The 27700-nt window shown below is 40.3% G+C and overlaps 1 protein-coding gene across 2 annotated transcripts in view; it reads left to right on the forward strand.

The window, feature by feature from the left end:
* Positions 1–6441, forward strand: part of MED23 (mediator complex subunit 23) — a 37628-nt gene extending 31187 nt beyond the window's left edge. For both annotated transcript variants that reach the window (XM_014874200.2, XM_014874201.2), the window contains 6 exons: positions 633–798; positions 1769–1841; positions 2977–3191; positions 3721–3841; positions 4506–4637; positions 5326–6441. In XM_014874200.2, coding sequence (XP_014729686.1) covers positions 633–798; positions 1769–1841; positions 2977–3191; positions 3721–3841; positions 4506–4637; positions 5326–5499 — 881 coding nt within the window. In that variant the 3' untranslated portion in view covers positions 5500–6441. The remainder of the gene's footprint in view (positions 1–632; positions 799–1768; positions 1842–2976; positions 3192–3720; positions 3842–4505; positions 4638–5325) is intronic.
* Positions 6442–27700: the final 21259 nt, after the last annotated feature.

The raw sequence follows: 27700 nt of genomic DNA on the forward strand, positions 1-27700 counted from the left end.
GTTACAAGTTCTTTCACTCCTTCTCCTGAACTTCCCTTTCTTAAATGTGTAACTTGAAAGAAGTCGATTTGGTGTCTCCAAAGAAAGCTAAAATGATATAAATCCTTGCTTTTATGCAAATGTTAACTCTTTTCTGTAGAGAACTTTTCTGTATGTATTTCAAATAAGTTAGTCTTGTTAGACAAAGTGGAATATTTTCAGGGACTAATCAGGTGCTTCTTTTGCATTAACTATCACCCTAGAAGTCTGCCAGAAGATCTTAGAGAGGTGAATTAGTGGTTTCTGAATATGCGCATAGAAAATTCCTATTATTTCTATTTTCTCCTCTTGGAAGCAGACCGTGAATGAGATGGCTGCTGTTGTTTTTTCCACCTCTGAATTGGGGAAGTTTATCCCTTGCGTGGCTTTGTGTGTGTAATATATTTATAGCTATGTATTCATGCAGTCATTCAATGATTGAGTATCAGCATCTTATATTCATACTTCTTTTTTTAAATGAAATGTGGTTGTTTTACTTGTTTTCAATAATTTTCAGTTCAGTTTAGTATGTGGTATATGCATTGATTTTTAATCACTGTACTGCTTATATTTGTCTGTGTTGGGGCAGCTTTCTTTTCCTTAACCATTGCCACCTATGGCAGGCAAATCACCTGGTCCATTTCCAAATTGTGACTGGAGATTCAATGAGTTTCCTAACCCAGCAGCCCATGCTCTGCATGTTACCTGTGTTGAGCTCATGGCTCTGGCTGTTCCAGGGAAAGAAGTGGGCAATGCTCTGCTGAATGTTGTGCTGAAGAGGTATGTTGGCTTTCTGAAATGGTTTTCTGCAATATATCATTACATAAATAGAGATTGCTAAGGTTGTCTGTGATACTAAATTTCTTACTTTAAAAAATAATAGGTGAATATAGGTAACATTTTATTTATAAAGTATTTTTGGACGTCTGGGTGACAGGGATCAAGCAGAAACATCATGTGTTAGATTCATGTGCCGTAGTGGATTGTGTGCTTCAGGAACAGTTGACATGGCATGATGCCCATGAAAGTTAGAAGGAAGACATCACACAGGCGAAGATCTTATCCATTGGGTTCAGCAGGAAAGCCTGTAGACAGCCTGTTGCTGTTCAAGCTGTGCTGAGAGGAAGGACAGTTGATACCACAGAATCTTTGAGTGCAAAGAAAGGAACTGGAATCATTGGCAGGACTCTGAATCTTCCTGATGCTAATGTAGATCAGAGATACTTTGAAACAGTGGTGTGCCAAGGTTGACCTTTTGTCATGGTTCATTAAATTTGACCCATAGCTGCTTCTTGGGCAACCACAGAAGAAAGCTGTGGTGAGAGACAGGATCTGGTATTCTTGTAGCCATTCAGTTGGCATCACTGAGCAATGACAAGCTGGAATTACTTGGATAATTTGCTCATTCGGCTTAGTCATATATTATCGTTAGCTCTATTTGGGGCATATGGAAGGGAGGAGTCAATAAGTGGGCAAACAGCCCTTAGGCACTAAAGCTTAAGGAAAAAAGTTTGAAGCCTTCGAAGGAAACCTGCTACTAATGCAAAGCACTTGAATAAAGTTTTGCACACAACATTCCAATAGCATTTATACCATCTTTTGGCCCTTGTAAATGCCTGCGTGTGTTTTTGTAGTTCTCTCAACTTGACAAACATTCTTGGTGTAAGTACACCTGATCTGTAGATGCACGAGAAGCACAAATTGCAGTTGTGTACTTCAGAGCTTTAGTTTTCTTTTTCTTTGTCTCTAGTCAGCCCCTGGTGCCAAGAGAGAACATCACAGCTTGGATGAATGCAATTGGACTGATTATCACAGCCTTACCAGTGAGTCAATATGTTGTATTTTAAAATAAAAAAAATTATTCTTCCATGAAACATTTATCATCTTTCTAGAGAACATTGTGAAAACTTACGGCCAACATCTGTAGATTCCACAGCAAGCTGTTCACAAGGCTGTGTGCATGTTTGAGAAAAATCTGCTCCTCCAGCTTAGAAAAATTGACCAGGTTTTTCTATTATATATGTGAGGCTAGGATAAATATAAGTAAATCACTCCTCTTTAAATGTATAGTGTGTAGTATTGAGAAGAACTGGAGCTATGTAATAGGGAGATCTGTAAATGTTGTCATGCAAAGTTATTTTTTGATGAATGCTTACGTTTTCACATGCTGTAGTTCTTAAACCATGTAAATGAGATGAGGCTAAGATTGCAAAAGGAAATGTCTGCTGTACTGCAGTTTGTGTATCAGTAGAAACTTTGATCTTCTGAATATCATGCCTCTTGGTACTTGACAAAGATTGCCTGAGTAATTTTGATCTTGCCATATGTGTTGCTTATATGTGTCGCAGCTGTCCTTTCCTTGTGACCTCTCTTCCCCAATAAAATGGCTCCTCTTCTTGGAGGGAAGCCAATATGAATTTAATCCTTATTTTTTTATAATGCTTCTTATTCTTCCTGTTCCCTCTCCTTGCATCTTCCATCTATATTCTTTGTCTTTCGTACCTTTTTTTTTTATTCCTGTTTCCATCTTGGTTTTTTGGTCTGTTGATGGCTGCACTCAGAAGACTAGAAAATTCTCAGACCTCTTCCACTAAGGCTTTTTGTCTTGTCTTTGCTTCTTTTAGAGACCTTTATATTAGGTGATTAAATAGTTAAATTCATGAGATATGTCTTGATAATGCCACACCCTTGAGCGTGCCTTACCCACTAACATGGATGCTTTCTGTATCATGCATCTTAAATTTTCATCTTCATCAGACATGTTTATTAAGTACCATGTATATACTATATGTCATTTATAGCAGTTTTATATATACATATAAATATATATATATATACATATTTTAGAAATGCAATAATAGTAGAAAGAGCTGAGGAAGCGTTGTCTTAGGTGATGTTGTTTTTATAAACAATTCAGAATTTTTGGGTTTGTTCTGTTGTTTTGTTTTTTTCCCTCAGGAGCCATACTGGATTGTTCTCCATGATTGCATTGTGAATGTCATCAACAGTCCCAGCCTGACATCAGAGACAGAGTGGGTTGGTTATCCATTCCAGCTGTTTGACTTCACAGCATGTCACCAGTCTTACTCTGAGATGAGTTGTAGCTACACTTTGGCTTTGGCACATGCAGTCTGGCATCATTCCAGCATTGGACAGCTTTCTCTCATTCCTAAGTAGGTGTAATGATATTTGATAATGTAATTTGTCTTTTAAATTCCATACATAATGTAGATAACAAAGCTTTACCTATAGCACTTATACCAACGAATGAATATGTACAAGGGACTCCAAGACTTGCCAGATAGATAACAAAGTTTTTTCCAGCTCCCACTTCCATTGACATAATTCTGGTTGTTTGTAGCCTTTAGGGCTATCATGTGGTTTGACTGCCTTTAATAAGATTTTTTAAATCTGGATTAGCTTTTATGCTTTTATTAATTTAAATTTTTCTTAAAGCATGGACTGTAGCATGTTCCTAAAGCATCAACTGTAACAGTAAATATTATTCTTCATTCTAGAGCTGCCCTGAAATAATATTTGGAATAGCTCATATTTCCAGAGGCACACTGTTTTTTCTAAAATAAACATCTAAATCTGTAAGAGACACTGTTATGTTTTGGCTAGAATTTGATACAGGTGAAAGAAATAACAAACCCCAAATAACCAAACCGTTGATGTAGTACATGTCTTGACATACGGCAGGTTCCTCACGGAGACATTGATACCCATTGTGAAAACAGAGTTCCAGTTGCTCTATGTTTACCACCTCGTTGGTCCTTTCCTGCAACGGTTCCAGCAGGAGAGGACACGGTGCATGATAGAGGTAAAGTCTGGCTCATGGTTTGCTTTATACTGTATGGATTATTTTACCTTTACAATTAACTCATGAATCAGAATGGGATAGAAATCTTTAATAAATATTCAGAATTAAATTCTGTACTGATTAAACAGTAATTGCAAGGATCAGAGTTGCTGAGTTGGTATTCAGCTTACTGCATTAACTGAAATCTTGTTGGATAAAACAATTAGTCCATTTTTTTTGAGCAAGAAAAGAAATAACCCCCCAGAAATATTAATCAGTAGATGCTTTCTTTGGTTCTCAAACTACTTGCAAAATACGCATCAGACTTACTGCCTGGAAGGAAGTATGCAAGAGGTGAATTGTGAGGATGAAGGAGCATGAACTGTTTCTTACCTTCATGTCAATATGGATAAGGTTAGGGGAGAAAAAAAGAGATGGAGCTCACCAGTAGGCAGATGAGCTGAAAAATGTCAGATATCAGACCCTGCTAGAAAGAAGAGCTTAACTTGGTAATCATTTAGTGAAGCATAATGGGGTGACTTAGACCTGCCCATTCATCCCTGTAAGAAAGTAAATAATTAGGAACATAGCTACTTGAAAAGCAGTACATATTTATTATATTGTGAATCTGAACCATGTTAAAACTTGTTTTCATTTGGGCTGCTCTTTGTGTCCGTGGAAACAGATTGGAGTTGCATTTTATGAAATGCTCCTGAATGCAGATCGGTACAGCTCCCACTTGAACTACATGGATCCCATTTGTGATTTCTTGTATCATATGAAATACATGTTTACAGGTGACAGTGTGAAAGACCAAGTAAGTAAACAGTGTATATTGATACTTTAGTTACCTTTCTTCCCATATAGTAATTTAATCTTTTTGTGAACTGTTTTTCATGGGTAGCAGTACAACAAATTGCCTAACAGTTGATTAGTCTCTATATAAAAAGTAGGAGGTTGGTGCAGGAAAAGGTTCAGATGGATAGATTAGGTATCTCAGATTGCAAGATTAATTTATGTACTCTGAAATTTAACATACAGCTTCAAGATGCTTTAAATACTTTCATTGGAGCTATTGCTAGAAATAAAGCTGTTGGATATTTCGTAACTTCTATTCATTTAAATCTATTTTTCTAAAGTTTTACTTAATTTCTGATTCAGTGTGACTTGACATGTGACAAAAGGATTTCATTCATGTTCAGTGAAAAATCATTCACTCAATTTATCTCTAGTTTGTAACAGTATGCACTTTTAAAACTGTCAGTTGTGTGATTTGTTTTATAAAGCTTTGGTGTGCACGGCTCTTAAAATGGGAAGGGTTTTTTTAAGCTTGGTTATCAGAAAAGGTCCAAAAGTTAGCGTTTTTAAGAAAATATTAATGTAAATACCTCTATTTACTCTTTTTCCATTTTCTGTTGTGCTAACGTGATGTTTGTGTACAGTAGTGGCCAGTAAAAATAATTCTGGTTTTTACTGAAGGAATTTTTTTTCTTTTTTTAAAAAAGGTTGAGAAGATAATTTGTAATCTAAGACCAGCTTTGAAACTTCGGCTGCGCTTCATAACACACATCAGCAAAATGGAGCCAGCTGCTGTTTCGCAACAGCCTCTCAGCAGTGGCTCCCCAGCACAGCAGCCCAGCCAAGTGCCTGTCAACGTGGCTTTGCCTGTGACCCAGTGAAGTGAAGTGCTGGGCTGACCTTGGTGTGAGGGCTTCCTCCTCTTACTGACCCAAGTGAAGCAGCATCTGATCTGAAATCTGGGATGCTTTATGAAAGGACAGAGGACCACGTACAGACTTGTGCTTTGATTTCTTTTGCATCATGAAGCTGCCTAGCCCTGTGCATGCCAGTCTTCTTAGCTATTTATGCTAGACACTAGATAAGGGATATGTTGCCTTTCCCTGAAAGCACTGAGTAGAGATCCTCTGCAAGCAAATACATGGATTTCTGAAGAGTTTACCATATTCTGCTCCCTATCGTGCATTGAGTCATCTGGATTTTTCCTTTTTTTCTGCCTATGATATGAAAAAATTCTCAATGTGTGTAAAGCAGCCTTTTAAAATTTGGGTCTGCCTTATTAAAAATTTCTATTTTTTCATCCAACAGAAGAATTTAAATTCTTTTTGTCTTTTGGGCAGACAGTTTAAGCCCTTTATACAGAAACACTCCCAGACAGAGAGATTGCATCAATTGTATTGAGTTAATAACCACATCTTTCCAAAGACTAAGAATGAACCTTTGAAAATATTTGTAAATTTCATGTGTACAGATTTCATTAAACACACCTCAATGGGTTTGATGTAATGTCAGTTACTAGACTGTTGGATTACACCCCAGAGGCTGTCTCCAGTTAATCCATTGGAAGTCTGCATATTCACTTCAAGCTGTGCTGGATCGTATTTGATCTTTCCTATTTGGGAAATGGTGTTGCTTTTATTAAGTCAATCACATCAATTTTACCCATCATACTATACTTTGGACTTGTATAATATTCTGCTTCAGGGTTTATGTGTACTGGGCTCAGCAGGTTTTGATAACTGAATTGAAAGTTACAATGTTTTGTAAATACTCATCTTTTTGGACACATTTTTAATTAAAAAAACCCCCACCGTTTAAAAGTCCATATTATTATTGTTAAGTTTATTTCTTTTCCATACTCATTACCTTAAAAATAAGGATTGACCAGAGCAAAGATACTGTCCCAAGTTCTCTATCAGCTTGGCATTAATGAGAATTTTAACATGTTACACATAGAGTCCAGATTAATAAGCTCAGGTCTGATCTGATTTATATCTCTCTAAAAATCTAACAGTTATGGAAAGAAGTTGCTGACTCAGTGGGTGGAAATATTTTAGTCTGCTTTTTTGCTTTTCTTGTACTTGGATCCTAAATTCTGCCAAATGTAATTTGAGTAACAGAACCATGAGTGCTCTTTAATGAACTTATCGTCTGACAGAAAAACACATTTGCATATTTATGCTGTACCCTGGTACAGGATCCAACTACCTACCAGGTACCAGCTACCCTGGTAGCTGGTCACAAGTGGCATTCACCAGCACTCAGTGTTGGTGCCAGTCCTGCTTAATGTCCGTATCCGTAATCTGGACAAAGGGATCGAGGCCTCCCTGAGTCAGATCACAGATGATACCAAGTTAGGGAGAAATGTGGACCTTGTGGAGAGCAGGAAGGCTCTGCAGGGGGTGTGGACAGGCTGGATCCACGATCTGAAGCGAGCTGTACAAGGTTCAGGAAGGCCAAGTGCCATGTACTGCGCTTGGGTCACAACAACCCCTGCTGTGCTGCAGGCCGAGGGAGGAGTGGCTGGAAAGCTGCTCTGCAGATGCTGGGGTGCTGGTGACAGCAGCTGAATGTGAGCCTTGTGCCCAGGTGGCCAAGGAGGCCAGTGCTATCCTGGCCTGGATCAGGAATAGTGTATCATGCCCAGGATACTGGATACTACCGTGCCAGCAGTACTCAGCACTGGGGAAGCCACATCTCAAATCCTGTGTTTGGTTCAGGGCCCCTCAGTACGAGACAGGCATTGAGGGGCTGGAGCATGTCTAGAGAGGGCTGATGGAAGTGGTGAAGGGTCTGGAGCCTTGCAAAGAGCAGCTGAGGGAGCTGGGGTTGTTACTTCTGAAAGGAGGCTGTAGCATGGTGGGGGTGGGTCTCTTCTCCCAAGTAACAAGTGACAAAACAAGAAGAAATTGTGTCAGGTTGTGCCAGGAGAGGTTTCGAGTTTCAGATTTGATATTGGGAAAAATTCATTCACTAGAGGGTTGTTCATGCACTGAAATACACTGCTGAAGTGGGATCACCATCACTGAAAGTGTTCACTAGGCACATAGATGTAGCACTTGGGGATTTGGTTTAGTGGTGAACACAGAGGTGCTTGGTCAAAGGTTGCACTTGATCTTAAAGTTCTTTTCACCCCTTAATAATTCTATGATTCTGTGTTTGTTTTTAAACATCTTGTATTCCATTCCTGAGTCAAGTCACTCTAGTGCCATTAGGCTCCATTTTGATAACAAGACAAACAAATAATAATTGGTCAAATAGTTGGTCTCCAAAAATCCAGTGAACTGTTCTGTGCAGGCTTTCCCGTAGGCTTTCTGTGCAGACCCAAGAAGCAAAATTTTGATTGTGGGATTGCAGACTTTTGTTGGCAGTGAGATGTCTCTGCCTAAGCACTTTCTGTAGCAAATGGATAGAAAAGCCTGTAGAAAGAGTGTGTTTCGTTGCTATTCTGTGTTCTAACTGTTCTTCTAAGCACTGTCTTATTTCATACTGAAATAGATTTGGCACTTTATGTGGCACCCAGAGTATTCGTTTTAATATTTAAACTAGCACCTGTTTTCAGTCACAGGGATTTCAGAGGATGTACTGAGGAACTTGGGTAACTGTCAGCAGCAGCAAATCCTGAAAGCTGTTGGAATTCTTTAAAGCTCCCTCACTATGTTCTGTGTCTTTGCCACACATGCAGTTATGTTAAGCTGGCTTTGGAACACTTGGTCTGGCGCTATGGGGGTGGGATTTGGACTGGCACTGGTAAATCAATCAAAAACCTGGATTTCATCAATACCAGACTGGATATGAACTTTTGAACTTTTGTCCCAGAGCTTAAAAACTGTGCATCCCACTAATAGTGCTATGAATTGGGACCCTTGCTCACCTACTAGGATTAGGGATTTACATGTTCTATAGGTTGCAAAATGCAAAGGAAGACCATCTGTTCTTCCCAGCATGCACAGTCTGCAAAACTCACCAAATTTCTGAAGGTGTTAACCCTCACTGGTTGGAATAAGGTTTCTCTTCTGCAAAATCTGCATTTGCATTTTCAGCAGCAGTAGTGGTCTAAAAATCAATTCTTATTGACACTTGCTTTGAGCTAAACATCTTGCCCTTTAAAATCCAGCTAACTAAATTCATTTTCTAAAGTGCTAGCACAGCAAGACAAAATTCTAGTGTAATTTCAGACATATGTTTATTATTGATTATGGCTGTCATATGGCTGGGTTTTAAAATTCAAAATATGTCAGTCAAAATTTGTCGGTCTGCTGGAACTTAAAGTGGTTGAGAGTAGTGAGGAATAAAATAAGTCTGAGGTTTGGGACTTGACTTTTAGGTTTTGTTTTGTATTTCAAAGTGCAGGTAGCCAGTATGGAAGAGACACAATAGTACCAGACTTCATCCATCCCATCTGACTCTCACAGAGAGTATTGATTAAATAGAACTTGGAAGTCTATTAAAATTGCGACTGGCTGAGTCAACAGATTTCTAAACCTGAAAAAAAAAAAGGGTCAGGAAAAATTTTAATTCTCATTTTAGCCACCAGAGGGAGGTTTAATTAAAAAAATATAATCTGCTCTTCAACTGTTTCTGAGTATAATGCGATATTCTGAACACTCAGATCTTCCTTGGATCTACCAACATTTTTTTCCAAGATTTGACAACATAGAGGCCCCATTACACTGTTGTCCTTGATGTTTGAAATATTTTTATTTATTATTATTATTTTTTTTCTATTTATTATTTTTATAAAAATATGTTTTTATTATTATCCTCAAAAGCTTGCTGGAGGACCCCAGAGAGCTGTGGGATTTGCAAAATCTTCTGATAAAATACAAAGGTTTTTAGTCTTTTAGAATTGTCTCAGATTATTTTTTTATAAAAGCCAATCACTTGATTCATGCAACAGCTATCAGGTTTGATGACAAAATTTTGTAATTGGTTACTTAAACCCAAAAAAAGCAGTCAATAAGAACCATGTATTTGAGTTTGATTTTTAGCACGAAGGCTTTTTAGGAGGTAGATGGATACCTGTGGCTTGGCAGGCTGTACCTGAAATCATGCAGCCTTTTCTGAAAGTGAACCAAACAGGGTAATATCTCTGCAGCTCTAAAAGGTGGTGAATGGTTTTTTGCTTTCTCTGTCCCATTGTTCCTTCAGCAAATACAAGCACAGTAGGGATTCTTTTTCTGGTTCAGGATCCAGAAAGCCAACATGGTGAGGTTCCCATCCCACCCCCCTATTTATTCACTTGTGCACTTGCTGTTGGGCATAATCAGAGAGATACCACTGTGCTTCTCCATCCATTCTTATAATCATTTCAATTAAATGAAAGGTCTTTGTTTGAGGGGGTGAGGGTGGGGTTTTTTTCCTTGATTTCTTTTCCTTTTTTTTCCCTTTTCTTTCCCTCCCTCATAGTTCTGTATAAGCTCTCGAGAGCTGTGTTGCTGTTCAGGTCTGGTCCTTCAACTCATGAGTGTTTCACACAGAGACCACTCTATGACTTGGTGGTGTGTATCTGATATCAGATTCAATAGGAGTGAGTTGTTTCAAAGATAAGTGGGCACCTTCTAATACTTTTCTCCTGAAATGTGAGGGAATCCTGTGTCCTGGTGAGAGGAATGTGGTTGGTTCCTGTCAGCCATCAATGGCCGAGGATCTATAGTTCTGTCCCAATGCTCTTCAGCCCTGAGCAGGCCTAGGCTGCTTTACAGTTTAATTTTTAATTAAAAAGCTGAAAAGTCCCTCCACCTAATTGCCTTCACATCAGTGCTACATGGGAAATTCTTAAGAAACCCGGATACCTTTGAAGCAAAAGGCTTCAAAGTGCTGCATGAAGGAGGAGAGATTGAGGGAGGCATGCAGGCAAAGGGAGAAAACCCCAACATTATTAAATAGTTCCTAGGAATATAATTTACATGTTGTGTGAAGCTCGGACCATATTGTTGTTCTAAAAATAAATTGAAAGTTTGATGTTCCAGATTTAAGGTAGGATTCCATTATTAATTTAGCTCAGTTCAGCCTACAGTGAAATCAGCCTGCATATCCGGGAGAGCCATTGTCACAGTTACTGTCTCTCAGAGGTGCAATTTCTTCATCACGTGTACAAAACTGCTTTCATATGCTTCATATTTTTATGGTCCTGCTGATGAGATGTAATATCTAGGGACCTCTAGGGCATGTTAAATACTGCTAAACAAGCAAGGAGAGGACATGCAAGTGTCAATGAGTTATGACTCACATCATTATAAACAGATGACAGGTGGCTACAAACAGTGAAAAATGAGCAGACAGAAAGCAGTCTGACAGTCCTGCGTAACATTTGTACTGAGGTGGCCTGTTCCACGCTGACTTGAAGACTATATCTGTCATGACATCAACAGCAGGTATAAAATTAGTAAAGTTCAACTGAAAGTTGTATAAAATACAATTAGCATGTTCTGTGTGAAATGACAGCATAGCATTATCTGTATGATTTGAGAGGAGTTGAGAAATTCGGTGTCAATTCCCACTGCAGCTATAACTCAAGGCATGCAATTATTTACTAAACATGTCAAAGTCAAGAGCACCAAACAAGGTCCTGAGTGAGTCAGTCCCTGTCCTGGAGAACTTTTAGCCTATAAATGACGGTGTGCAGAAAGAGAAAAATCACATAGTTGAGGAAGGAAAAAATTGTTGGGTTCTCTTATTAGAATATCAATTTTCCTGTGAGTGCTGGAAAAGTAGGATCTATGTGTGATACTTTTGAATGAATTTGTGGAGGTGTTTGGCAAATGAAGAAAGGCCTTAAAGAGATGAGGATGAGATGAATATGGGAATGGAAAACAACGTTCTCTGAAGGGTTGTGAGGTTGAATTCTCTAAGAAAAATCCTCATAGGTTGTTTCTTTTCTTGATGCTGTTTCTGCTAAGATGTAATTTAGAAGAAAGGAGTCCTGACTGTAGCATATCACATCAGTATCTTTTCTGTTGTGCGTTCATATTTTCAAGCCCCATCTGAACCAGCCTTTAAGGGTCCTTACAGAAGTAATTACCCTTTTTTCCCCCTGTTTTTCTTTAAAAGGTTAGATAAAATGATCAGAGGAGTGTAGATTGACTCCATGCATAATAGTAGAGCAGATCTTCATCTGCCTTCAGCAGGCACTTAGCCTCTTAAGCAGCAGCAGTGCTCTGACTACGGATAGAAAGAGGAAAGTCAGAGAATGTATCCCCTCTGCCACTGCAGAACTAGCATTGTTCTGTGAGTGAAACCAAGTTCAACCACATGATAAAAGGAGTTCAGCGGCAGCACTGTCTTCTGCTTCTCCCTTCCCACCCATTCTATTAATTTGTGCCCCCAGTGACTCCTCTCCTCCCTAATTGCTCTGTACCCTGCGAAAATTAGAATTGCTTTTCTCTTTTGGGATTGAATCCTGTCTGGGATGCGGCGTGGGAGAGGCTGGATGAGCACCAGGGCCTGGGGGAAGAACAGTATCATGAGCATCTCCCAGCTTCCATGCTGCAGGAGGAGCAACATGTGGTGAAGGAGCTGCTGGAGGACTATATCCTGATGGGCTACTCAGTAGCTTTAGAAGGGATGGAGGAAGTCCTGTGAGGTTGGAAAGGAAGTGTGGGTGCAGTGCTGATCTAACTAAGCCACAGCACAGACTGGTGCTGGTGGAATTGCAGAGGACCAAGCCCACACTGGTAATGGGTCCCTCGGCCCGCGTGCACCCACGCTCTGGAAGTGCAGGTCACACATCAGCCGTGTCACCTCCTCTTCTTTGATGGCTTTGTGCCTGTTTTCCTTATGAGAGCTTGCCTGGTGAATCAGATTTTTCCAGAGAAATTCTAGGAGAAGCTGAAAAGAGGGTCTTTATAGTCTCTTTGCTACCTATGATCTCAGATTGAAACTTGTGATGCCTTGGCAATATCATGGCTTTCCCAAGCACCTGACAGGATGGATTTCACCTCTCCTGCTATCTCCTGGCTGTTGGCCCATGCCCTACTTGTCCCTCAGAGGAGCCTGGCTGTAAGTGCAGGGAGAGGGTGCTGAGGGCTCACGTGTTGCAAGTCGAGCTGAATTTTGTCAGTGCACAACAAAACTTTTCAGAGTTTTCCACCTCTAGAATTAAAGGAGCAACCAAGGGAAGCCTGAACAGGACCTAGATGTTGTTTGGAGTCCTGTGGGACACAAATTAATATGTCAGAAGCACTGATTGTGCTGTACCTAGCTGAAGAAGCACCCTCAAATAAGACCATTTTATTATGTTATGGCACACAGCTGTCTACCTCCATTCTACAAGTGGAGAATGTTAAACTCTATATTCACTAGGATGAATAAAATTCCCCCACTACAGATGGGAGAGAACAGCCACTATAGTAATTTCATTTTAACTTCCCCTTTTTTATTAATAAAAATACATTCTCTAATATTTAGAGTCAGTTTTACATATTTTAATAGCTGATTTTTACCTCTTTGAGGTTTGAGGTTTGGAGAAACAAGCCAAAAGAGGGGAGTGAGATGAGATACTGCTGAGAGGCCCAATTGTCCTGAACACTGGACAAAACTAACTTCTCGTTTTCTCCAATCAACCCCTGTGTTAAGTTCAAAGGAGAGACAATCCTGAAAGTTCAAAAAAATGTCAGTCCTGAAAGAAACATTTATGAAAACTCCTTTTCCTCCCACTATAAAAAAATGTGGCTGAGAGTTTTCCGTATTTTCCACAAAGCTCTGGGGGATTTTTCTGCAAAAGGAAGGAACAACCTTGAAGAAAGGTCACAGCCAGTGGCAACTCAATCAATTTGCAGCCTCACACACTCTGAGCAAAGGTGTTTCTAGATTGATCTGGCAAAAGCTGGAGATGCTGTTTGCCTGTTCCTTGGAAAGAGGAGCTCCAATTACTCCAGCTCACTGCTTCAACCTGACACTCATTATGACACCTGCAGCAGAGGTGAGGTTGCTCTAAGAAGGAATGTGTTTTTCTTTCCATCCACAGGAAAAACAAAAGCCCAAACCCAGCAGAAGCTGTTAATGCTTTCTTGTCCTTGAGCTTTTTTGCAGGGCAGCAATTGTTCTACTGTTTTCTTAGACTGTCTTTTTGCAATCTGTCATATGACTGAAATGCCACTTGAGCAGATTTTAAGAAATACGTGTTTCCATGACATACAATGCTGGGCAGCACCTCTTGAGTATCTTTGAAGGAAAAATACATTCACAGATTATGATTCATGTTGCTATTTATAATTTAGGTCAAATTTTTTTTCTCTTTTTTTTTTCTTTTTCCCCCTCAACAGCTTAATTTTACAGTAGATTTAGGCATTTGCTTTAATAAGATGGATAACCCTTGACAGATAACAACTCTGTCACCTCTCACTCTGGCAACCCTTTCAGATTCCCTTTGAGATTTCCTTGGGGTTTTTTCTGTCTTTTTCTTTTTTTTTTTTCTCCACTCAGCATTTTCTGTATGAAAAGACGCAAAATCAAGGCCAGAGGACTTTCATGATTCCCCACAGAACTGCTACATATCAGAGAAAAATTCCTGTGCTTCAGAGTTTGTGAGAAGCTCTGTCCCAGGCATGGGGCACAGCTGGGTGAGCACACTTGGGGAGGGCCCTGCAGAGCAGGGACAGCAGCACTTTTCCATGCCTGCCTTCCCAGGCTCCCCTGCATTCGAATCCTGCACCCCTGAGTTTTCTCCTCTCTCACCCAGCCAGCAAGTGGAGAGATTACAGCCCAGCCCATGAAGGGTGGCCCTATCATGCATGACCACTGCAATGCAGTCTCTTGGTTTTCTGCAGCCTCCACGCTGGCATTATCCCATTTCTTCCACTTTTCCATGCTCCCACTCTCACTGCTGTCATCACAGCTTTCCTCTGCAGAACCTCAGTGGCCAGCAACCACAACTTCCACTGGATTCAACCTCCCCCAGTTCTGAGCTGCTCACCCCTGTGAGCACGGGAAGCAGCCAAGAGCTGAGCATACGTATTGCATATAGTAGTAACCCTTTGGTGAAGACTTGGGACTTTCTGTCTTTAAAAGAGGGCAAGAAAAATTATAGCAATCAATAAAATAATAAATGCATTATCTATAATTTCTCATTCTTATTTTCAGAGAAAATATAAAAATCCCTTGAGAATTCTGGAAAAATGCAATGACCCATATTTGCCATGGAACTTTAACAGAAATTATATATTTAGTTGGGTTTTTTCATCTCTCAGTCGCCGTAACATGTGAGTAGGATCAGGATATTTGCCACCTGCAAAGGAATGTCACTATTTAATTTTATTTTCCATAGCTTTCTGAGAGATGTGCCATCACATAAGCTGTGGCAGCAGTCCAACCTCCCAGCCTGCAAAGAGTTTTATTGAGCATGTTGATAGTGCTCTCACCTCTCTCAGAGGCAGTTTGGGCCACCTCTTTCTTCTCTTCAAAATGAGCACTCTTCACCAAAATGAAAATAACAGAGTGCTATAATTATACTCTCTTTTTCTCTCAGTGTGTGGAATTAACACTGGGGAAGATGTTGGCTTGAGCACATTTCCAGCCAGTGTGCAAGCAGAAGCTGCAGCACTGCAAGCTGTCAGATTTATATATGAACATTCCTGGTCGGGGCCTTACATTGGAATTTGTATGCAGGGTATTCAAGTTGTCCTGCACAGGAGGCTTCTCTAGTGTTGTATCCCAAAATACCAGTACAGCCCTTAGGATAATCCTTGCTTCTAGGCACCTCCCCATTGTTTGGGCTCATGAAAGAAAGTTTTCAAGTGAAGAGATTGGTCAGATGTCTGTTCCTTTGGGTCCTCTGTCAAACTTTGGTGAAGCCCAGGGAAAGCTTGTCATCACTTCACTGGGATCTGGGTCTGGGATTTGCCTTTCTCACATTGGCACACACAGCTCAGCCACCAGGTTTGCCTGCTGGGGTTGCTCAGCAGCTACCTGCAATTGAGTGAAGGCCCAAAGCAGGTTATGTGGCATAAATGATTGATTTAAAGTTTTCCAAGTGTGCATAACATCAGCCTTAAACATTTAACTGTGTTTCTATATACCTATTTTTTCCATATTAAGGTGTTGGAACATACAGTATTCAGCTAAGTCAAGGAAAATGCAAGATGGGTTGTTGTATGAATTAAAAACAGAGATGCTCCCCTAGAGCACATGCAATGCTTCTGAAGTAGCATCCTGTGTCAACCCTGTCAGAGAAAAGAAAATTCTTTGAAGTGGATGGGGGACCATACAAATCCAATTTCTATGATCTGTCAGCAAAGTATTTCTTCTACTCTAGTAGATGACACGCTAACAAAGCTTGTTTTAGCAAACATTTCAGCTTGCTTAATAAATTATAAAAGGCAGCTTGCAAATGGCACATTTCATTCTCAGTGGCATAAATCCCAAACAGATTTTTCAGTAGTGTTACGAATTATATAAAGTGATTTATAGGTTTCCTTGGCATCAGTTATCAGTATTTTTCCCTGAAATTAGACAAACTAAAAGAGAGAAAAGTAGGACAGCATTTTATACTTTAATTTCTCAAATGCTCCCTACAGAGTGGGAGTATTTGAGAAATTAAAGTATAAAATGCTGACAACCAAGGCTCATGGCTGAGGTATGGGAAGGAGCTGCAGGTTTGTTCTCCTTCTCTGACGCAGTCTTCCCAAATATCTTAGACAAAGCTTTGGAATTCACTATTAAAACTTGGCAAATGATGCTTCCCTACCTCCTGGTTGGGTCATGGAGGCTGTAAAGTACTCATGTACATAGCAGTAATCCAGGCCATGTGGTGGCCATAGGGAAATAACAGGAAAAGTCATGAAATAACTACTAAAAGCATCCTTCCCCTTGAGCCTGGTACTGTTTTCTTTGGCTTCTGCAGAGGTTCTCAAACTTGTGCTCCTGTGCTGTCACCACTGTTACTCTCAGCTGCTACCTTGGTTTCTGCCAGTTACAGAAAATTTTCAGTTGTCTGTAATATCTGAAACATCTTTAAGTGCCCCACACCAAACCTACCAAAATTCAGGTAGGTCAAAATCTAAAATTACCATCAAGATGGAGGTGGGTTTTGTTTTCCCCTGAGGAAGAAGGGTAGAAAAAAAAGCTTCAGATAGGGACAAAAGCATTCAAAGGACAAGATCCTATTTCTTCTACGTATTTTTCACACACCACTTGTTCATCAAAGTGAGTGACATTTCCACAGTCCAGTTTATCACCCCCAGGACATGTCCCACCCTCTCCAGCCTCAGGCCATGACAATGAACCCCACTCAGCCAGGTGAAATGCATGATAGCTCCTTCATCCTTGAGCTTTTCATCCTGCAGCCAGGCGACAGAAGACAAAAAAAATTAATGGCAGTATGTAATGGGAAGTCTGTTGACAAACTCTTTACAACCAAACAATTAAATTCATCTCTGTATGAACTTAGTCAAACTCCTCCATTTGAAACTGTCAGAAATAATTTGTCCAGAACAGAACTAAGAGCTTGTGCTGCTCAGCCAGGCTGGTGTGTTAGAGTGGTGCAACTCCATAGCTCATGTAGTGGATGATATATGATGCCCCTTGTTAAGCTCTTCCACCTTGCAGTGAGGTTGCTGTCCTTGTCCTTCCACTGTCCTTGTCCTTCCATGTGCTGTGCCAAGGTGCTTTCAAGCTTCTTTAACCTCCTTGTTTACAAAGTGTTAAAGCAACAGCACAGCTACAAATGAGGAAAAATTGGACTCTCATAATTTGTCCGGCTCTGTATTGAGCTGTTTTTCCTATGACAGCACTTCTGTGTTACTGGTAGGAGTCCAGTGAACAGGATGAGCAAGCAGGCAGATATGAACTGGGAGCACGAGCAGACTGTGACTTAACATCACTCTGTAGTCCCTGCCTGGTGTCAGGCTGGGGACAGTGTGATGGCCCTGGCTGCTGCCAAACGAGTCATGACTGGACAACGTGGATACCTACTATCCTTTCAACACAATAACATGGATTTTTTCATGGATAATAATAGTCCATCTTGTTTTCTCATCATGCATGATGGTGAAGAAGCGATTCGGAGGAGGATTTCTCCACCTGAGCCCAAGAGGAAGCAGGGATCATGCTTTTAGGTTGTGCTGTCCCTGTTTTTCAAACCAGCATTTTTTCTGGGCAATTTTTTCCCTCTAGCTGAGGCCTGGGGGGAAAAAAAAGTCAAACCTAACACTTAATTACCCCTTCAAGTGAAAGGTGGGATGAAGACACTTATCTTCCCCTTTTCCCTTCTTTCTCTCCTTTTCCTTCCCCTTACCCCTTACACAGTTAGAGCTCATGTTTTTCCCACATGCAGATAAGCAAGACTGCAGTGACTTGAAAAGTATCACTTCGGATCACATGAAGATCTGAGACTTGATTTCCCCAGAGTCTGTCATCTCACTGTTACCATTTGTTTAGAAAGAGGTGTCAGTGGAGATCTGTTGTCAGAAACTCTGTGTAGAGAAATTTTCTAATCTATTAGCTCTCCTTCTCCTCCTGTTCTCCTCTCCCTTTCATAACAAAGACATTTCCATTACTTTTCTGAACATTCAGAAGCAGAGTTCATTTGCAGAATACTGTAGAGCCTTGCCAAAGCTGCAGCTTCCAAAACAGCAGCTGCTCATATCAGCAGGTACTGGAGGGGGAAAAGTTTTGTGTGGTGTCATATGAACATTGTGTGAAGGTTCAGGAGCATGTGAAGGAAGACAGATAACATACTGATGCTTTAGAGATCCCAGTAGTCACATGGAAATATTATGCTCAGCTTTGCTATTCCCCTCAGTTTACAAGTGAGATATTAAACTATCTTTCAACTGCAACTGATGCTCATACTAAAGATCATTTTACATTGGCCAAATTCCCTACATATTTAATGTGTTTGCCCATTGTGTCTCATCTTGTACGATGTCTAAAGTTCCCTGGGACAGAAATTCTCTTTCTTATTGCATCTGTTCTCAGTAACTTGTAATGCAGAATTTTAATTCCTCTCAGCAGGGCTTTTAGGCACAGGTATGCTGCAGCATTAGGTGCTTGAAAACCCCAGACTTTCAAAGATGTAGAAATATGCAGATTCTGACATTTCCCTTTCCTTGACATGTCTGCACAGCATCTCTCAAAATCTTTGCTTGTCTTACTGAGAATGCTATGAAACAGTCCTCTGCTGTTCACGCTTTTGGCTAAGACCTTGAAACCAAGTCAATAAATTGTAATTTAGAAGAATAATTTATAGCTTCCTGAAGAGGGGGAACTAAATCCAGATATTTATGCTGGCATAGCAACCTTCATCATAATGATAATGCTACCACTTCAATAAAAATACTGATTTCCAGGGGAACTGGATTTTGCCTCACTAAGAATATTTTAGAAGAATGAAACTGGGTACATGCTCCATTTCAGAAAGCATGCTCTTTCAAGGTGTTATATACTTGTCATATAAACTCCCAAGAAATTATAGATGTCAATTTAGTCATGTTTTCATTTTATATATTCCAAAGATCACTCATCAAGTCTTGGATGTTCGCCTTTACATCAAGTAGTGCTATGGACCTAAAAAACCTTGATGTCATAATGCTTCAAAAAACATGTGGAATTGGTTTTAGCAAAGTATAAATGTTGCAAGTGTTCAGTAACATGCAGAATTGTAAATTTGTGCACTACAGTAAATTTTTTAAAAACTCACAAAAGTTGTAAAAGAAAACCTGGAGTTTATTCAAACAGCACAGTTCTCACAGATTTCTCCAGAGAGGAGGAAAGTCAGACACATGTGTTGAACAGCAGTCAAATTGTGACACAAATGCAGATCCCACATTAAGATAAGGAAGTATATGACATGCAAGATTTTATACTCATCAGTTTCTTTCCTTGGGTTTATTTTAGCAATAAAGATCAGAGATGTTCCTTCATTATTTCTCAGCTAGGGAAAGACTATTACAATTTTGCCGACTCATAAACACTGTGATAGCACAGTGGGAGATTCATGAGTGCTTTGATTAGGATTTAGAATTGCAAGGAAATGAAAAGGAAAGCAGGAGGTGCTTCTTTGTCAGTGTGGTTTAAAACAAAACAGAAAGGAAGATAAGATGTGTTGCTGTGTTTTCTTCCTTGGCAGAGTTTCCCTGTGGTGGCTGGGGGTCAGGAGAGCAAGGTGAGCAGAGCAAATCTAACATAGCACTGGAGATCCTCTGGGATAGTCTGTTGTCACCTGGACACTGCTGGTCTGCCCAAAGGATTTCTCAGGCTGAATGGGCTGTTAATAGGCAGGACCCTGTCTCCCAGTGGCACAGGGAGAGGGACAAGCAATGCCCACCAGTCCTCCCAGGCTAAGAAAAAGAATGGTGAGATGGCTCCAGGAGAATTGGGATAAAGGCCAAAAAGGAACCAAGATTGGTGCTGGTGGCCCATGCTGCTGTTCCTTGCAACCTAAACATGGTATCACAAACAACAGAGCAGGGAGGGCAAACCTGCAATGCAGCAGACACTGTGCCATGCCACATCCGTCTAGTCACATCCCTGTGACCTGCCACACTTCAGGCTGGTCAGAGACCTCGGGGCACATTGCCCAGTCCTGCCCAGCAGTGAGGGCACAGTGCCATGCTCAGTGGGGTCAAACAGTGTGAGCTTAACCAGCACACCTTACATCTTCCTCACATGAGCAGAGCATTTACCTTCTGCTCTGAAAAATGTGATATGGCTTTGCCAGGAGTCTTTTCTGCTACACTGCCACTGCACGTTTCCCATTTCTGTAAACACTTCACTCTCCTTGTCAATAGAAAAGCTGTGGAAGGCAGATTATAGAAAAGCTATTGGAGGGCAACAGAAATTTCTGGACCACATGGTAATATAGCAGATCACAAGCCAGTGCCAGAATTGCAAAAGTCATTTCTGGAAGGATTTTTTTTTCCTCTACCAACAGATGGACCAAAGTCAAAGTTTTTAATGTAGGCTTCTATCAGACTGGGGAAAAAAATCATTACCTTAGTAGAACTGAACTCCTGTTAAAATATTTTATATTTGTATTTAAATAATTCAATAATTGCATATCTAATATGCACTGTTTAATACCTCAATGCATGTAATAATTTAATAAATCTATAAAAACATGATCTGCAATTTAAGAATTTTCCTGCTGAAAGTGATGTTTATGGGGTCCTGTACAGTAATGATTAATGAATTTTTGTCTAATTCCTCTAAATCTATTTGTACTTCACACATATACCATTTTATACAGCCCTCAGTGCTATAGCATACTAGTACCTCAGAAAACTCCTATCTATCTACCTATCTATGTATGGTCGGTCCTGCTTATACTCTCTCTACTCACAACATAGACCTGTAAAATCCCCCAACATAAAAAAAAAGGGGAGATGGAAGCAAAATATTAGTATGAAGATGTCAAAGTGTTTCATGTTAATGCTGTTGGACTACAATGGTTTGATGTTTCATTCAAAGTAACAGTTTTTGATATAGAAAGGAAGCAAAATTAAAAAACAGAATTGAAAGGAGTTTAATTGTGTACAACATATTTTGTTTTATTTGAATGAATCGTCAACTTGTTTGGGTTGCTTTCATCTCAGAGGGAAATACTTGGCTTGGTGCATTTAAAGATGTTTGTTTCAAAGCGTGGGGGAGGACAGTATTCTCTACAGTTCACATGTGGACTTAAACCCTTGCATTTATACAGCTGACCCACCTTCACTCCTTGTGCTTTCTGAAAAATTCCAAAAAAGCCTGGTTTGGGTGTCCTGGCCCTCTGGATCTCCCTGTGGCTCATCCCTGCGCTTTGGCTCTGCCTCTTCCCCATCCGTCTTTTGTCTCACCAGCCCTCAGCTAAGGGAGCACTAAAAACACGCCGAGTGCCCTCGGACTAATCAATGGTTACTATCCATGCAGCTTGAGAGCGTGATGAAGAGTTTATTTGAACACGTTTGTTTGCACAAAACTCTTTCTTTAACAGTGGTTTCTGTGCATTTTCCCTCATCAGGATCAGCCACTCCCAAACCTGCCTGGTGAGGTCATTTTACCAAAAAACATCCTCTATGATGAAACGTCTTTTCAGTAGGGGCCTTTGTTTGGCTTTTGACGTGGAGAAGTAGAACAACAGCAGCACTGCTGCCAATCCAGCTTTAAAAAAATTATAAATAAGAACTGCCTTACTTTTATCCTTAAATAATTTTGATCACAAATAGAGCAAATTATGTAATAAGTAACTACCTAGTGAGTTAATTAGCAGTGAATTTTCTAGTTTGTATTCATCAGCAGTCATATCACCAGCAGCCAAAGTCAGGAAGAGGAATGGTTGGATGGATGGGCAGAGTCCAATAGGATGAAGTTTAATAAATCCAAGTGCTGAGTCCTGCATTTTGGCCACAATAACCCCTGCAATGTTACAGCCTGGGGATGGTGTGGCTGGACAGTGCCCAGGCAGAAAGGGACCTGGGGGTGCTGATCAACAGCTGACTGAACACGAGCCAGCAGTGTGCCCTGGTGGCCAAGAAGGCCACTGGCATCCTGGCCTGGATCAGGAATAGTGTGGCCAGCAGGAGCAGGGAGGTCATTCTCCCCCTGCCCTCAGCACTGGTGAGGTCACACCTTGAGTGCTGTGTCCAGCTCTGTCCCCTCAGTTTAGGGAGGATGTTGAGACACTGGAGCAACAAGGCTGGAGAGGGGCTTGGAACACAAACCCTGTGAGGAATGACTGAGGGAGCTGGGGTTGTTTAGCCTGGAGAAAAGGAGACTCAGGGGTGACCTCATCACTCTCTACAACTCCCTGAAAGGTGTTTGTAGCCACCTGAGGGATGGTCTCTTTCTCCAGGCAGCAACTGACAGAATGAGAGGACACAGTCTTAAGCTGCACCAGGGTTGGATCTTAGGAAAAAGTTTATGGAAAGAGTGATCAAGTACTGGAATTGTCTGCCTGAGGAGGTGGTGGAGTCACCATCCCTGGATGTTTAACAAAAGACTGGATGTGGCACTCAGTGCCATGGTTTAGTTGAGGTGTTAGGGCATGGGTTGGACTTGACGATCTTGAAGGTCTCTTCCAACCTAGTGATTCTGTGAAGTTCTCTATCCTCAATTCCAGCTGTCAAAGTTTGACAATGCTAATACATAAATGCTTAATTGTTCAAAAGTTTCTACTGTTGCCTGTTTTCTTGCATGCATTTTTATTTCCCTTTTATAGAGGGCTTGATTCCTTTCTATTTGTGTAAACGTTTCTGTCTACAGATGAGAAGAAAATGCAGAGGAATTTATTCTTACTAAGAACAAATATTAATAGTTCAGGATGAGTTTGGCTTGATGGTTGCAACAGAAAAGTATCTGGAAAAAGTTACCTTACAACACACCTTTTGCTGTGGATGTTTTCACCGTTTAACATTCACAGTGTGAATTATACTCCATGGGAGACAGGGAGGTTGGTTTCCTTTTGACACCGGCAGTGACTGCTAACGAGCTGATTAACTAAAAGCAATGGCATCGTTGCTGAGTGAGTCATTAGCATCGTCAGTGAAAAGCATTAATGAGGAGGGAAAAAAAACCCAATTGCTTAGGAAAAAAGCACAAAGCACATGATGGAGTATTTTAATTCGTTCAAAAATAGTTTCTGTTCCTCTGCTGGTATAATTAAGGCTTTATTAATTTAGAATGGGAACAGATGAGAACATGAAGGTTTGTGTGCCTGCATCAGCTCAGGCACAGCTCATAAGCTTGAAAAGAGACCACCAAGAACCACAAACTTCCAGGGACAAAGGTTCCTTCATTGTACAGGCTGTGGGAGAAATTAATATCAGCCCCCTCTGGACTGACGTCTATTTCTGTATCAGGATTTTGCAGAGTGCTCGTATGGACAATGGGAAGACTTCAAAAGTGTGACTGTTTAATCATGTTCCACATAATTTATTTTCTGTAGGCTTCCAATAAGAACCTACAAGTAAAATGCAAAAGAGGCAAAATCCTACACCTCTGCATGTAAATGGCAATGGTCACTGGAGTATAACCAGGAGTTCATCCATAATGTACTCATGTTCCAATAAAAAAAATTTAGTGTATCTGTATGGAAATTACTTCCAGAAATTCCTCAGAAAAAAAAGCCATTGAAAACTATGATAAACTCATGTTTTGGAGTTACTGAGGTGTCTATCAGGCTCCAAGTCTGGATATTGGAAATCCGGACTTGGAATATAATTTTATTTTTTTGACCTTCAAAAAGTCTGGATCACCATTCCACTATTATCTGCAGGAGCACTGTGCAGAAGTTCAGAAATTATATTTTTTTGATTGATTCTACTGAACATATTCAAAGAAAATAAAGTGTGACTTTGTCTGGATTGTCCACTTGCATGTGTGGACACTGAAAGTGACTTGTGTCTTCAACACATCTAGGAATGATAGAATCATAGAATGGTTTGTGTTGGACAGGACCTTGAAGATCACCTAGTTTCAACTCCCCTACCATGAACAGGGACACCAAATAGATCAGGTTACTCAGAAAGGGATAAAAAATTCCCGACTGAAGAAAGAAGGCTTATCCCTGACAGGTTCTGTGCATCTTAAAAGACAGATTCAGAAAAATCACAGAATAATTTAAGTGGACAGGGATCTCCTAAGGTCCCTTCTACTCTGACGTTCTCTTGAGGTCTAGTCAGATTATCTTTTCCAAGGGCTGTGTCCAGGCAGGTCATCCAAGAATGGAGATTCTCCAACTTCCTTGGGCCCTATTCTAGTACTGGACCACCCTCATGCCAAAAAATGTTTTACCAATATCTAACAGGAATTTCTCATGTCTTCTGTCTTCTCAGATGAGGCAGTGGCACACAGCCAGAACATCTCCCTTGAGCCTTCTCTTCTTCATAGGCTATTAAAGAAGTCCAGTGCACTTGATATGTGCTGCTTCCTAATATCAGGCAGAGTTCCTTGCAGTGGGTAGCCAGACTGGGACATTATCATTTCTACCCACTTTTCTCCTCTGTTTGTACCGGTTTGTACCCTGTGTCTCTCAAAAACGCTATTTTAAGGGAATCATGACTTTTAATCTAGTTGCTGGCATACCTCGCTCTACCCACAGGAAAACACAGCCACTGAGACAGGCACAGTGCTGTGCCTGCCATTCTTAGCCTGTACCCTTACACTTACCTGTGTGATGGTGTTCCACTACTGTGGACAAAGGGTTAACCTCTGCAGAAAGGCCCATGTGAACAGAAGTGGGATTTGAGCCCAGCACTAGGTCCAAATTTAAGAAGCCAAAATCCTCGGTATATTAACTACCACACTGTGTGAATCCAGAGGTGTTGAAATCTCAGCATCGAGATAGTACAATATTATTTGAGGATACAATGCAAAATAAAAATAAGAGAAAAATGGGAACAACAAAGTGTAGATGGAGGCTTGCATCTGTGGAACCCTTTCTTTACTAAGCAGCTGGAAATATAAGGTTGGATCATCCAACTATTTCCCTATTGATCCTCAATAGAAATAAATTTTTTACTTGCTATTACAGAATCACAGAATCTAAGGTTGGAAAAAACCTGCAAGATCATCAAGTTCAGCCTTTGACCTAAGTTAATACTTTAATACCAATTTCAAGGAGATTTTCAGGTGAGTCCAGGCAGAGGTCTTTTTAGGGCCCGTGTAGGCTTGGTTTTCAAAGGTAGTAGAATAACATGGCAAATGTTTCATGGATTCATGCAGACTCCTCAAGTGGGGCCTTTGAGCAGCATTGCTGATGCTGGAATGACAGACAATCCAAGCATCTGTTCGTGCTCCAGCTCTGGGCCCACACAGCTGAACTGGATGTCTGGTCCATGTGAAGCCACTGGGAAATCTCCAGGCTTCATAGGATAAGTTGCATAGGCTGCATAGGATAAGTTTGCCTTAGGATCTTGATCTCAGTGCAGGTGTTGCAGTTGCATGATAAATAAGTAGGTAAACTTAGAGTAGGAGATTGGACTAAGTGACCTCCATCCTAAATTTTACTGTGATTCTGTGAATTGCCAGAGTAAATGTTAAGACTTTTCCCTTCCCTCTGAGGTTTTCCATAATTTGGTATTGCAAAGGCTGACAATTCAAGGATGTTGAAGGAATGTTTTAGGTCTAACTTTTCCTAAAGTTCTCGAGACTTTCATGTCTGATCCAACATTCACAATGCCCTCATGGGGCCTTTTGGAAAGCAGCAATATCATACTTTTACGAACCTAAGCTCTGTGTAAGAACCCAGGTGGAAGCTGGCACTTCCAGTATTCCTGGACGACAGGACATTGCAATATCCAATTTTTAGTCATGTTTCTTTCTAGGCCATTAAAGTCCTGGTTGAATTCACTGGGCTGATTGAATATCTTAGACCTAGTTCAAGATAATACAGCAAGGAAGATATAAAATAGCTAATGAATGATATTTCAATTCCTCTCTCCATGCAATATGGTGTAGTTCAAAACAGAAGGCTTGAGGAGCTCTCTGGTAGCTGCAGAATATCTCAGGACTGTTATCCACAACCACATAGGAGACGTGGGTCTAACATGATACAAAAAACAAAGAGAATAATCTTGGTCTTTCTGTCTCAGGTGAGACTTCTAATAAGTGATTAAGGCAGAAAATAGAACAGGATCCCAGCTGTGCAATTGCTCTTGTTCATCAGATGTGACAGATTATACAAACCCCAGCAGGTGCCAGAGCAGGAGCAAGGAGGGAAGGGATCTGCCTGAGAAGGGGGATTTGTGGGGCTTTGATTCCCCAGGCAAGAATCCAAGGAGCTTGTTAGAGAGAGTATCAAAACCCAAGAATGAGTGATGCTTAGAAGGCTGCAGTGATCAAGGTTTTGAAGATCATATACATTTTAGAGGCAGTTAATCAATCTATGAATCAGTCTCCTTGTTTGGAATTGATCCTGTTTATTACATAAATCAATATATAAATAAACAGAATATTTTTCTTAAATTATATTGCATAACACATAGGGCTTCAGGGAAGAAAAGAATCTATTTAACAGTCTTTTAATCTTGCATAATTTTAGTTAAGTCATATTTCATTGCAAGCTTGTATTTTAAATTGATGGATATTTTCCAAAATGTAGTAGTTTCTTAATATTTTTTATACCAAACCCCTCAATCTCAAATACTAAAAGCAATGATTTTAGAGAGTGAAAGAAAAAGGAACATCATCATTTCTCTGCCTGAACAGGAGAGTAGTTCATACTGATTAACATTTTTTCTGAAAGTGTTGCAGACTTCTGGTTACCAGGAACCCTGGAAACCCTGTGCATTTGCAATTTAGTTTAGCAAACAGAAGCCTTGCTGTTCCCTTTGTTTACAAAGGTTTAGATCAGCATTAGCAAGCTGGTAAAATACTTTGCTCTAAAATTTTAGAAGAGTCTACGATAGGTCACATTTCTATGTTGTCATGGTGATGAGAAGTGCAGATGTCAAGTAGAAAGTAGAAAGTGGTGGTATATATGGTGGTTGGATTATTAAAAGACTTGATTAAAGCAGCTTTCAGAGGGCTCAGATGTTCTCTCTTCCAACAAATTACTCAGATTTCAGTAGCTGGAGGCCCAATCCAGAGACCACCACACCCAGCAAGCCTCAGGCTTTTGGTTTCAGTGGACTGTGGATATGGCCATTAGTAAGGTATTGATGTGAAACAAATGCATTAGTTTCCTTATTGCACAGAGATAAAGCCCTCCTACAGACCGAGGTCCTGCAGCTGCTTGAAGTACCTGTAAATTTAATAAGGACTGGTTTTTGATGGTTGTGTTTGATATATGGTATATGGAGTGTTACTCTTGATAAAGCTTCTAAAGGTATATCAGAATTAAGTTAGAATTAAAATTATAATTTACTTAACCAAAATGTGGAGGAAAAATACAAACTCAGGTACAAATTGCCAACATATAGTACAAGATAGGGTGAGTGGCAATTTAAAAAGCAGCCTTGACTCTACTGAAGGTAAGGGATACCCGCTGCAGGGTAGCAGGATAGTGGAAGTGATCAGGGTCCTTAACAAGGATGAATACACTGAAGCCATTCTTCTCTATTTGTTCTGCCTTTGTTCACAATTTTAATACCTTCTTGATATTGCCTTTGTGCTCATACCACAGAGAGGTTGTCTCACACATAAGCTTAATATATGTTCTTGGTT

The sequence above is a fragment of the Sturnus vulgaris genome, chromosome 3 (assembly GCF_052056855.1).
Source record: "Sturnus vulgaris isolate bStuVul1 chromosome 3, bStuVul1.hap1, whole genome shotgun sequence".
Taxonomy (NCBI): domain Eukaryota; kingdom Metazoa; phylum Chordata; class Aves; order Passeriformes; family Sturnidae; genus Sturnus; species Sturnus vulgaris.